The sequence below is a fragment of the Otolemur garnettii genome, unplaced genomic scaffold, assembly GCF_000181295.1.
Source record: "Otolemur garnettii isolate 467f Iridium unplaced genomic scaffold, OtoGar3 scaffold00046, whole genome shotgun sequence".
Taxonomy (NCBI): Eukaryota; Metazoa; Chordata; class Mammalia; order Primates; family Galagidae; genus Otolemur; species Otolemur garnettii.
In genome coordinates this window covers 11059795-11071953 of record NW_003852441.1, presented here as the reverse complement: position 1 = coordinate 11071953, position 12159 = coordinate 11059795, and the positions used below count along the sequence as shown (strand labels likewise).

General features: G+C 49.1%; 1 protein-coding gene and 4 non-coding genes across 5 annotated transcripts; 4 read left to right on the top strand and 1 right to left on the bottom strand.

The window, feature by feature from the left end:
• The first annotated feature begins 2100 nt into the window (after positions 1 to 2100).
• TRNAW-CCA lies at positions 2101 to 2172 on the top strand. The gene has a single exon. It is a non-coding gene; the product is annotated as a tRNA-Trp (tRNA).
• A 448-nt stretch (positions 2173 to 2620) lies between these two features.
• On the top strand, positions 2621 to 2702 carry TRNAS-GCU. The gene has a single exon. It is a non-coding gene; the product is annotated as a tRNA-Ser (tRNA).
• Positions 2703 to 2910: 208 nt separating this feature from the next.
• TRNAT-AGU lies at positions 2911 to 2984 on the top strand. The gene has a single exon. It is a non-coding gene; the product is annotated as a tRNA-Thr (tRNA).
• A 358-nt stretch (positions 2985 to 3342) lies between these two features.
• On the top strand, positions 3343 to 3416 carry TRNAT-AGU. The gene has a single exon. It is a non-coding gene; the product is annotated as a tRNA-Thr (tRNA).
• Positions 3417 to 4073: 657 nt separating this feature from the next.
• Positions 4074 to 6613, bottom strand: BORCS6 (BLOC-1 related complex subunit 6). Its single transcript, XM_003791111.2, has one exon. It carries the CDS (start codon positions 5864 to 5866, stop codon positions 4799 to 4801), a length of 1068 nt encoding a protein of 355 aa, XP_003791159.1. The 5' UTR covers positions 5867 to 6613; the 3' UTR covers positions 4074 to 4798.
• Positions 6614 to 12159: the final 5546 nt, after the last annotated feature.

The window sequence follows — 12159 nt, the reverse complement described above, 5'->3', positions numbered from 1 at the left end:
CGGGGCTGGGGATTCGAACCCACCACCTTAGGTGTACGTGGCTGGCGCCTTGTACGTGGCTTGCGCCTGAAAAGAACTTTTTAATGAAGAGGAAGTGTCTTGCCTTTTTACCCAAGCTGGTCTGAAACTTGTGAGCTCCAGTGATCCTTCTGTGTCAGCCTCCTGAGCAAGATGAACTAAATCTTTAATCAGCCAGCAGCGGTGGCTGACACTGCTAATCCTAGCACTTGAGGCGGCCAAGGCAGGTGGATTGCCTGAGCTCAAGAGTTAAAGACCACCCCTCCTCTCTTAAAAATAGCTGGGCATTGTGGCGGGCGCCTGTAGTCCCAGTTACTTGGAGAGGCTGAGGCAAGAGAATAGCTTGAGCCCAGGAGTTTGAGGTTGCTGTGAGCTATGACGCTATAGCACTCTATCCAGGGCAAAAAAAAAAAAGGAAAAAAAGAAAACTGTTTAATCCTCAACACATCTCTGAAAACCAAGCTGGGTAGGAATAACCTACATGTTACATAATTTTAAAAGGCTCAGAAAAAGTTAAGCAAATTGCCAAAATAACAGCTAATACATGATAAAGACTGGGATTCTAAACGTTTCTCTGGTGCTAAAGCCTTGTTATCTGGACACTAAATAGCACCAGCAGAGACTGGCACTATGAAAAAGCACCAGTGAGCCAGCAAGAAAATAGGATAGTAAGTAAAAAAAAAATCTTAAGAAAGAAGGAGTAATCAACTGTGTTGAATGCTGCTGAAATTTCAAATGTGTTGTCTTTTAAACTTCACCCTCTATGAGGTAGACTCAATAAAGAAGCTGAGGCATAGAGCCATATATTTATTAACTGTTTGAGGCCACTGAGCCTGTAATGGGTCTTAAAACTCCGAGCTCTTAACCTCCACATTCTTATCTCTCAGTAGTCCTCAATAATTTGTTGTTGTTGTTGTTGTTGTTGTTATTTGAGACAGAGTCTCAATTTGTTGCCCAGGATAGAGTGCAATGGTGTCAGTCTAACTCACAGCAATTTACATCTCCTGGGTTCAAGGGTTACTCCTGCCTCAGCCTTCTGAGTAGCTGGAACTACAGATGCCCCGCTAATTTTTCTATTTCTGTGTGTATGTAGTGTCTCATTCTTGCTCAGGCTGGTCTCCACTTCCTGAGTGCAAGCAATCTACCCACCTAGGCTTCCCAGAGTGCTAGAATTACGGGAGTGAGCCTCTGTGCCCTGGCGATTTGTAAACATTTTATTTATTAATTTACTCATTTATTGTGTCTTAGGTTCGGCTGCCATAACAAATACCAAATGCTGGGTGGCTTCAACAACACATTTATTTCTCTTATTCTTGAGCCGTGGCCACCTGTAGTCCCAGGAACTGGGGAGGCAAGAAGGATACGTGGATGGATTGCCGGAGGACAGGAGTTCCAAACTGTAGTGTCCAATCATTGCGTCTCGAATAGCCACAGCACTCCAGCCTGGGCAACACAGTGAGACCTTGTACCTAAAACAAAACAAAGACAACAAATCAGCCTAATTATACAGCTGGTAAATAGCAAAGCCTGTTTATGAACTCCGGCAACCTGATTCCAGAGCACACATGCCTAACAGTAGCATTCTTTTGCCTGACTTTGGAGTGCAGCTAAGTAGTTAGGACTTAATCTCAAAGATGGTGGGCTACTAGTTAGCTCGCCCCACACGTCAAGGGGTAGGGAGTAGAGCGTGTTGAGAAGGGCAGGAGAATCCTCAGAAATTTCTCCCAGGTCTTTTTTCTTTTTTTTGAAACAGAGCCTCAAGCTGTCGCCCTGGGTAGAGTGCAGTAGCATCACAGCTCACAGCAACCTTCAACTCCTGGACTTAATCGATTCTCTTGCCTCAGTCTTCCAAGTAGCTGGGACTACAGGCACCCGCCACAACACCCGGCTATTTTTGGTTGTAGTTGTCATTGTTGTTTGGCAGGCCCAGGCTGGATTTGAACCTACCGGCTCTGGTGTATGTGGCTGGCGCCTTAGCTGCCTGAGCTACAGGCGCGGAGCCTCCCAGGTGTTGATCGCAGGACTGGCGCTGCATGGCTGCACAGTGGTCAAGGGAATATCTGGTGAGCGAAATGGCTAGCCGACCTCGTGGCGCAACGGTAGCGCGTCTGACTCCAGATCAGAAGGTTGCGTGTTCAAATCACGTCGGGGTCAGTCCGTTTTTTAACAAGACTTCGGCTGTTTTTATTTAATTCCTCTTCTTTTCGACTGTGGTCGAACCCTGCGCTCGGGTCAGAGAAGCAGCAGTATTTCTCAGGAGAGGGAAAGGAAGGCTTTCTGGCTCGAAGTCCTGAGGCTACCCGGTCGGAGGATCCCAATAATTTCGTAGGGAGCTTTTGGGGCGGATCCGGGTAACTTAATTCTGGGCGGATATCGGGACTCCTGGGGAAAACGCAGCTCCGGACCGCTCAGCCCAGAGAGAGGAGGGTCAGGTGACCAAATAGGCGAGGAGGTCGCTCGGTCTCCGCCCGACAAATCCTCTATCTACGCCGTGCTGGGCAGACTTCCCGCGAATGCTTTTCCTTCACAACCGAAGCGGCCTCAACAGGCAGGAAGTAAGAATTCAAGCCCCAGAGAAGACAGCCTGAGTTCTTTCCTTGTAGACGAGGTGGCCGAGTGGTTAAGGTGATGGACTGCTAATCCATTGTGCTCTGCACGCGTGGGTTCGAATCCCATCCTCGTCGGTATGTGGTTGTTGTGCCCTCTTCCTAATTTTATAGCGTCAGGCTGCCGCAGTGCCGATCCGTCGCCATGCCTCCCTCGCGCTCTTTCGCTTCCCCAGCGTTGTCTTCCATTCTCTCTTTTACTTTATTCTGAAATCCTGAAGAGCTCTTGTATAGTTGTATGGAGCTGACTTGGCCTGGGAAATTCGGTAGCAGTACTTTCGCAGAAGGTACCGTGGCTTAGATGGATAAAGCGCCTGTCTAGTAAACAGGAGATCCTGGGTTCGAGTCCCAGCGGTGCCTCCGTTTATTCCCTGCTTTTGCATATCCTTCTGCGAGGAGAGCCACAGGACCTTGCTGCATCCGACCCATACAATTTCCCACGAATCCATTCTCTCACAGAATCCTCCAGGTGCCCTCCAGCATCCTGACGTCTTGTGGCCCTCAAGAACACCTCAAATTTGCGCCTCAACCTGCAACCAAGCACTGAGGTCGCATCGTCTGTTTCAGTATCGTAACCTGGTCGTCACTTTCCTAAATGGTCTCCTAGTCAGTTTGTGTATTCTACATTTTTGTCTCCTACCCAAAATAAATTTCTCTTGAGAAGGCTGAACAGTAATATAAATTTACATAGCTTTATTTTAAACAAAAACAACCAGTTGGCCGCTTAGCTCAGTTGGTTAGAGTGTGGTGCTAGTAACACCAAGGTCGCGGGTTCGATCCCCGTACAGGCCAGACATGAGACTTTGGAAGTTTAGTAATTCTACTTGCTTTTTGAGACATTTCCCTAATGTAACTAGGGAAAGCTCAGGAAGCAACATTTCCCACCCTGGAACGTTTCTTACCCATTAGAGAAACATGTTGGAGTTCAGTCTAAACTAAGAGTGTCTTGAGAAGGATAACTGTAGAGAAACCAGAGTTTTCTGTGATCTGTTTCTAAATTTTATGACTATCATACAACTCCTGAATTTACTATGTGAATTGTAAACAGAGTGCCAGGGTCAAGTTTTTCTTAAAATTATTACACGTGGGACTGATCAGCAGCGTGTGGAAAATGGTGGAGAATGGAGCTGACAGTTGTTCCCAGTATTCCTCCAGAGCCAAGATGTCAAATCCACCCAGCCCCTGCCTGTCCATCAGGACCTGAGAAGACAACCTCTTCCCTTCCTCTTCTAGATCACCTGGATGTGTTTCTCCTTTAACCGGATCTCTTAGCCCCTGTGAGTGATTATCTGTGTCACATCTCCCCTCAGATCTACTTGCCTAAGACCAGGACCCCCATATTCTTCCCCATCAAGCCTGGGACCCTCACCCCACTCCCAGCAGGGGTCACAAGATCAACACTTATTCCCATTCTTTTGGCTCATGAATCACTGCAGACCCACACAGACACAGCCTCAGCCTTAGCAGCAGCAGCACTTTAATTCCACAAAAACTCAGAAAGCCAAAACTGATTAGAACACTCCACAACAGGTGGGCTTCAAAATCAGCAACAATTCTACCTGAACCCTGAGAGCAGTGAGACACCTCCCACCTCACTCCCTCCACCATGCAATGCATGCCTCCCAGCTCCACCTGGTTGGGGAAGTGGTATGGTAGAAGCCAGAGGGCAGAAGCAGGAGGTTATCCATGTGCAGGTGTGCATCCTTGCCTGGATGGTGATGGCCAAGGACCACTCAAACTCCCCCAGCCCCTGGCACCTGAGATACAGCCTTTGGAGTCAGGATGGCCACAGTGGGGGCTGGGCCCTCTTCTGCTCCCTTCTCTTGATCACATACAGGAATCAGGTCCTCACCTTCAAGCCAAGACCTAAAGCTCTGTGTTCCCAGGGGTGGTGCTCTAGCTAAAGAGAAAAGTTGGAAAGAACAGGGTAGCTGCAGATGGCCAACTGAATAGAAGCAGAGCAACACCCCTTCCCATCAGGAGAGCCCTTAGGACTTCCCGATATACACCTGACTAGAGCCCAGGGGATGGGCACCTGCCAGCTAAATGGATCTGGAAGAGCCTCCAACATATAGGCCTCCTTCAGCCAACAGTTCCCACCAGGGCTCCTTGAAGAGTCCTTAGGACCCTACTGGGCCCTGCCCTCGCCAGGCCCGACATCTCCTGCCCTCCGGTCACTTGCATAGGGCCTCCAACACCTCCAGAGTGCGTCGGATATCCCGGACTTGGCGCGCCAGTCCCTGAACCGGCTGCAAAGCCCGCTCCAGCTCCTCGCAGCGCGCCAGCAGGGTGTACATGCCCTTGATGCTCATATCCACGGCTTCACCTAAGGAGTCCACGGCGTCGCGGTAGGTTTGAATGCAGCCCACGCTTAGCGCTGTCAGCTCCTGCACCGCGCCGCCCAATCCGCGAAGTAGACGGTCCACCCGGCCACCCAGCTCCCGACTCAGCCGCTCCAGATCCCGCAGCACGTCGGGGTCGATGGGCGGGATGACTGGTGTGGGTGTGGGTGTGGGTGCAGGAGTTGGGCAGGGCCTCACAGGGGCAGGGGGCAGGGGTGGAGGGACGCCGCTCAGACGGATCTTGAGTTGCAGGTTGTTGGCGACAAAGTGGGTGAGGTCTCCGTGGCGACTCACTGTGCCCTCAAGCTCCAGGGGGCTGGAGATGGTGGCCCGGCGTCCGCCGCCGGCTCCGGACTCTGCAGAACCCGCGCCACCACACGCCCCGCTCAACCCATCCAGGCTGCGGCTGTCCTGAAGGCGACTAGAGAACGAGCGCCCAGCCCTGTCCGCCTCCTCATCGTTGTCTTCCTCTTCCTGCTGCTGCTCAACATTCATCCCGCCGCTTCTCGGGCTCCCTAGACGGCAGACCCTCTCGGATGCAGGCTTGTTTCCGGGCGGCTCAGGGTCCTTGTGCCGGGAGGACAGGGGCGGGCCGTGCTCTGTGCTTGGAGCCCCTCGGTGGCTCCCAGCCTCAGACCGCGTCCCTTGGGGCCCAGCCTTGTCCTCTCGAGAGTCCTGTTCCTGCCGGTGGACGACCCCGCAGCTCCAAGTCTTCAGGGACGCCCTGGGGTGGCGGCTCGCGCCCCCAACGTTCTCGGCCTTTTCCTCTCCGGACACCTGGAGGCCTGAGGGAGGCTCGGAGGGCGTTCGGCCTGGCCCGCTGCCGAAGATCGCGGCCTGCTGTTCCGCTGGAACCAGAAGGTTGACCTCGGGCCGAGGCCGCCCCCAAGACGACTCCATACTGCAGGTGGGGGCCAAAACCCAGGAATTGGTTCCCGGGCGCTCCGGGGGCAGTGGCGGCACCTTTAAGGGGCGTTGGTAGAGACGAGCCGATTGGCAGCAGGCTGACAATGATAAGGACAGGAAGAACACTTTGATTGGTCATGGCGACCAGGAAGTCCCGGAAGAAGAGCTGTTATTGAACAGCGGGACACACATGAGAGCCAGCCGGTAGCCAGAGGAGGTGGCAGCTCGGCTTATTGACCCGCCTTTTCAGACCACTGAGGGGGCAGATCTTAAAGTCTTAGGTCCCAAAATACCAGAGTCCCGCGAGGGCAGGGCTCGGACTCTCCGCCCAATCTTCGTCCCTCCCAGTTACTGCTTAGCAAACCCACCAAATAGGAACAACATTTGGGGTTCCTAGAAAGGTTCTTGGGATGAAAACAGTATAATCTGCTCGAACCATAGGGGTTGAGCTGCTCTAAGTAGACTAAAAGTGAAATCAGAATTCTGAGCGTGAGCGTAAACGGCTGGTTCCCTCTTGCTGAGTTGACAGACCTAGCCAGTTGAACTGCCCAGAGTGACTCACTGTGGTCAATGCAACGGGCCTGTGGACTTTTCTGTGCTTTTGCCACTCTGTTCTCCGTGTCTCCTGCCCCCTCCACGTTGAGAATCTCTTCCCTTGGAGGATGGGGTGTGATTTTGTCCTGAGGTACAATATTCAACAAATGAAATGGTCACAAATTTTGGTATGTACTATATAGGAAATAAAGTGTCATGAATGAAAATAACAGCACTTTCTTTCGTTGCTGATAGCGCTGGCGGAAACATGGTGAACGTTCCTAAAACTCGCTGGACTTTCAGTAAGAAGTGTGCAAGCACGAACCCCACAAAGTGACACAGTATAAGAAGGGCAAGGACTCTCTCTATATGGCGTTATGACAGGAAGCAGAGTGGCTATGGTGGGCAGACTAAGCCGATTTTCTGGAAAAAGGCTAAAACTACAAAGAAGATCATGCTAAGGCTTGAGTCTGTGGAGCTCAACTGCAGATCTAAGAGAATGCTAGCTATTAGGAGATGCAGGCATTTTGAACTGGGAAGGAGATAAGAGAAAGGGCCAACTGATACAGTTCTAAACATCTTTTGTTTTATCATGAAGACAATAAAATCTTGAGATGATGTTAAAAAGAATAACTGAGCAGACACTAGTCTAAATAAGAGGTCAGAAAATGTCTCTTTGATAAAAAGACTTTTAATTGAAAAGAAGCAGAAGCAGCCAGGTATCTTCTAGGCATGAGGAAGGACAACTTAGAGTAAGTCTCAGAGACAAAGAAGGCTTGATGTATCCAAGAAACTGGAGTGGGAGGTCAGAGACACTGAGGCTAAAACAAAATGAGTAAAGGGAAGGACTTCAAACTATGGGACTGAAGAAGCAGGCAAGGGCCACATCATGCAGGGCCTTGTCATTCCTGCTAGCAATGGAGATTTCTTCTAAGTGCAATGGTGCAGCAGACTCTGGAAAGGCTACGTGTTGCCACATACAGCCAACGCTCTGGGGCAGGGGGAGGTGGCTCATGGCTAGAATCCTAGCATTCTGGGAGGCAGACACAGACGGATTGCTTAGTTGGAGACCAGCCTGAGCTAAAAAATAGCGAGGCATTGTGGCAGGCACCCATAGTCCTAGCTACTTGGGAAGCTGAGGCAAGATAATCACTTGAGCCCAAGAGTTTGAGGTTACTGTGAGCTAAGACTTTACAACACTCTACCAAGGGTGACACTGGGAATCCAAGACTAGACTTTTTTTTTTTTTTTTTTTTTTGAGATAAACCCTCACGCTGTCGCCCTGGGTAGAGTGTCGTGGCATCACAAGTCACAGCAACCTCCAACTCCTGGGCTCAAGCTATTCTCTTGCCTCTGCCTCCCAAGCAGCTGGGACTACAGGTGCCAACCACAATGCCCAGCTATTTTTTGGTTGCAGCCATCATTGTCGTTCGGAGGGCCTGAGCTGGATTCGAGCCCACCATTTCAGGTGTATGTGGCTGGCACCTTAGCAGCTTGAGCCGCTGGCGCTGAGCCCCTCTACCAAGGGTGACAAAGTGAGACTCTGTCTCCAAAAAAAAAAAAAAAAAAGCTCGGAAACATTGATGTTTAATAAAAACAGTTTTCTAACTCTCCTTAGCTGATAAAAGGTATGTTTATTCTTATTTGGATGGAGGGAGTGATGAAATGGGATCATGTTTGGAGATTACTGGCTGTGGAAAATGTTTGCAAAGGAACATGAAGGGACAAGTAGACCAGTGAGAATGTGGTTCCAAGTACAAGGTGACGGTAGCTCAGACTATCATGACAGAAACAAAATTAAGCACACAGACATACTAGGTGCATCTTGGAAGTTGTAGTGGGCCTGGCATGGTGGCTCACAGCTATAATCCTAGCATTCTGGGAGGCGGAGTCTGGTGGATTGCTTCAGCTCAGGAGTTCAGAGACGAGTGGGAGCAAGAGTAAGACACACACATACACCCCACCCCCACCCTGGTCTCTACTAAAAATAAAAAAATCTAGCCAAGTGTTGTGACAGGTGCCTGTAGTCCCAGCTACTTGGGAAGATGAGGCAAAAGGATCACTTAAGCTAGAGAGTTTGAGGTTGCTGTGAGGATGTGACACCACCCAGGGTGACAGAGTGAGACCCTGTCTCAAAAAAAAAAAAAAAAAAAATTGTAGTGGACAAATGTTGGGCCACCCGATGTCTATGTTATTTTCTATTTTATATATTTTATAAGCCCATTTTAAATTATTTCTAAAATAACACAGGGTATAAATAGCATTTTAAAATATAAAATACTACAAATGCATAAATGTTTCAGTCAGCTGGACTTAACACTTCCATATCTTTCCCCAGAAGAATGTCAAATAGGACAGTTTTCTCCCCACTCCACCCCACAGGGCATGTGTTCTCTTTAGGGTTTGTTGAGTGGGATATGGGGTGGCATGTAGGGTTTATGTGCCATATAGAATTATGTCACGTTTTTGCATTACAGTTGGGGGGTGGTACTTGCTCTGGATAGTTGGAATTTTCTTTTGAGACAGAGTCTCACTGTGTCACCCTCAGTACAGTGCCATGGCATTACAGCTCACAACAACCTCCAACTCTTGGGCTTAAGCGATTCTCTTGCCTCAGCCTCCCAAGTAGCTGGGACTATAGGCACCCACCACAACGCCCAGCTATTTTTTGATTGTAGTTGTCACTGTTGTTTAGCTGGCCCGGCTGGGTTTGAACCCACTAGCCATGGTGTATGTGGCTGATGCCATAACCACTGTCCTGTGGGCACTGAGCCAATAGTTGGAATTTTCATCAGTGAGGAGACAATGCCTTTTAGAAAAGTCTCTGGCCAGGTGGTGCCTGTGGCTCAGTGAGTAGGGCACTGGCCCCATATAATAAGGGTGTTGGGTTCAAACCTGGTCCTGGCCAAACTGCAACAACAAAAAAATAGCTGGGCATTGTGGTGGGTGCCTGTTGTCCCAGCTATTCAGGAGGCTGAAGCAAGAGAATCGCCTAAGCCCAAGAGTTGGAGGTTGCTGTGAGCTGTGATGCCATAGCACTCTACCGAAGGCAATAAAGTGAGACTCTATCTCTACAAAAAAAATAAATAAAGAAAAAAGAAAGAAAGAAAAGTCTCTGGCCAAAATGTGGAAACAGCCCACCAACCCAGGAATAGATTAACAAACTGTGGTATATATATACCATGGAATTCTATTCAGCCACTAAAAAAGATGGAGACTATATATCTGTTGTATTAACCTGGATGGAAGTAGAACACATTATTCTTTTTTTTTTGAGACAGAGCCTCAAGCTGTCCCCCTGGGTAGAGTGCCGTGGCGTCACAGCTCACAGCAACCTCCAAGTCCTGGGCTCAAGCGAGTCTCCTGCCTCAGCCTCCCAAGTAGCTGGGACCACAGGCACCCGCCACAACGCCCAGCCATTTTTTGGTTGCAGCCATCACTGTTGTTTTGGTGGGTCTTGGCTGGGGATTCGAACCCGCCACTTTAGGTGTACGTGGCTGGCGCCTTAGCCGGTTGAGCTATAGGTGCTGAGAACACATTATTCTTAGTAAAGCATCACAAGAATGGAGAAGCAAGAATCCTATCTATTCAATTCTGATATGAGACCTAGTACACAGTGAGTAGTACACAGGGAGAGCAGAGAGAGGAAGGGAGGGAGGGGGGATCACAGTGTGTGGTGGAACACCTTTTGGGGATGGAACACAATTATATAAGAGGGTCTTTAACAAATGCAATCAATGCAACTTGGTTCTTTGTACCCTCAATGAATCCCCCAAAAAAGTCTCTGAAGGCTGAAGCACAGATCACTGATACTTACCATGCCTCAAAGTAGGCAGGAGAGCAGTATTCTACAGATAGGAAAGAACAAGTACAAAGGCATTGCTTGGAAATACATTTGGTACGTTCAAGGAAAAGGAAGAAGGCCAGTGCTTTAATGATGGAAGTGGAAAAGCAGTCAGTGATGAGCATGGACTCATCTCCGAAAAGAAGCAGAAGGAGCCAGACACCTTCTAGGCACATAATAAAAAAGGGCAGCTCATGTAATCCCAGCACTCTGAGAGGCCAAGGCAGGTGGATCGCTTGAGCTCAGGAGTTCAAGACCAGCCTGAGCAAGAGTTAGACGCCCCCCCCCCCGCGTCTCTACTAAAAATGAAAAACTGGGCAGCACCTGTGGCTCAGTGAGTAGGGTGCTGTCCCCATATACCAAGGGTAGCAGGTTCAAACCCAGTCCTGGCCAAACTACAAGAAAAAAGTAGCTGGGCGTTGTGGCAGGCACCAGTAGTCCCAGCTACTCAGGAGGCTGAGGCAAGAGAATTGCCCTAAGCTCAAGAGTTGGAGGTTGCTGTGAGCTATGACTGCCACTCCACTCTACCAAGGGCAACAAAGTGAGACTCTGTCTCTAAAAAAATAAAAATAAAAAAATAAAGAAAAAACTGAGGCAAGAGGATCACGTGAACCCAAGAGTTTGAGGTTGCTGTGAGCTAATGTCATGGGCAAGCTCCAAGCCCGTTCCTCCGCCCCACAAGCAAGCTCCCAGCCCATTCCCCTGCCCACTCCCTCAGGGTCGATTCTGAGCAAAAGCTTCAGAATAAAGAAGCACGAGAAGTCCCAAGTTTCACAAAAAAATCCCCTAGTCCCTGGTGAACAAACAATAGTGGGAAACATACCTAAGCTGTGTTACCCAGACCATATCCGTTGTTACCCAGGCTGTAACCCCGCCCCCAAGCTAACCACAACTTTTCGCTTCTTAGCTATGCAAAAAGAGTATAAAAGACAACCTGCCCTCCACTTCAGGGCCTCTGCATCACAGGGCACTGGTCCCCTGCCATCTAAGTGGGGTTAGAGTCTATCTTTTCAGGTCACGATGGGTACAACACTACTGTTACAGAGTGGGAGATTAAAAGACTACCAAGGACACCAATTCTCTGATGCCAATTTAGGAGTCTTTATTAGGTTGGCCTAATCCTCTACGTCGATACAGAGGAACAGTAGTATGGCTGTGAAGAGTAAAGGGTTTATATGGGGTAAATTATCTATACTATCAGGGGCTACATGCAGTTTGGCAAAAGAGCAAGCCACCAACTGTTCATAATCGGTTTGTACAGAAACAGAAGCAGTTTATGGCACTTGCAGTTACATAGCAGTTTACACAAGAGGGAAAATAGAACAATTATATAAGAGCGAAAACATCAATTATACAAGGGGGAAAACAGAATGATTTTAAACTGGACACTGTGTCAGCCAGTTACAATAGTGCCAGTGAGGTGGCCAGCTTCCTGTTGCTTATTACCTCAGTTTCCCGTTTCTAATTTTTTTTTTTGAGACAGGGCCTCAAGCTATTGCCCTAGGTAGAATGCCATGGTGTCACAGCTCACAGCAACCTCCAATTCCTGGGCTTAAGTGATTTTCTTGCCTCAGCCTCTGGAGTATCTGGGAATACAGGCACCTGCCACCACGCCCGGGTATTTTTTGGTTGTAGTTGTCATTGTTTGGCAGGCCCAGGCTGGATTCAAACCCACCAGCTCTGGTGTATGTGGCTGGCACCTTAGCCACTTGAGCTATAGACGCCACCCCCGTTTCTAATTTTTAACTTTGGTTACTTCTTTATGGGGGTACACTAGGGCCAATTAAGGGGAGGGGTTCCTTCACTTCATTCCCCCCTTCTCTTATGGTCAAACTAAATCTTTTTTATTTTTTTTTTGAGACAGAGCCTCAAGCTGTCCCCCTGGGTAGAGTGCCGTGGCATCACAGCT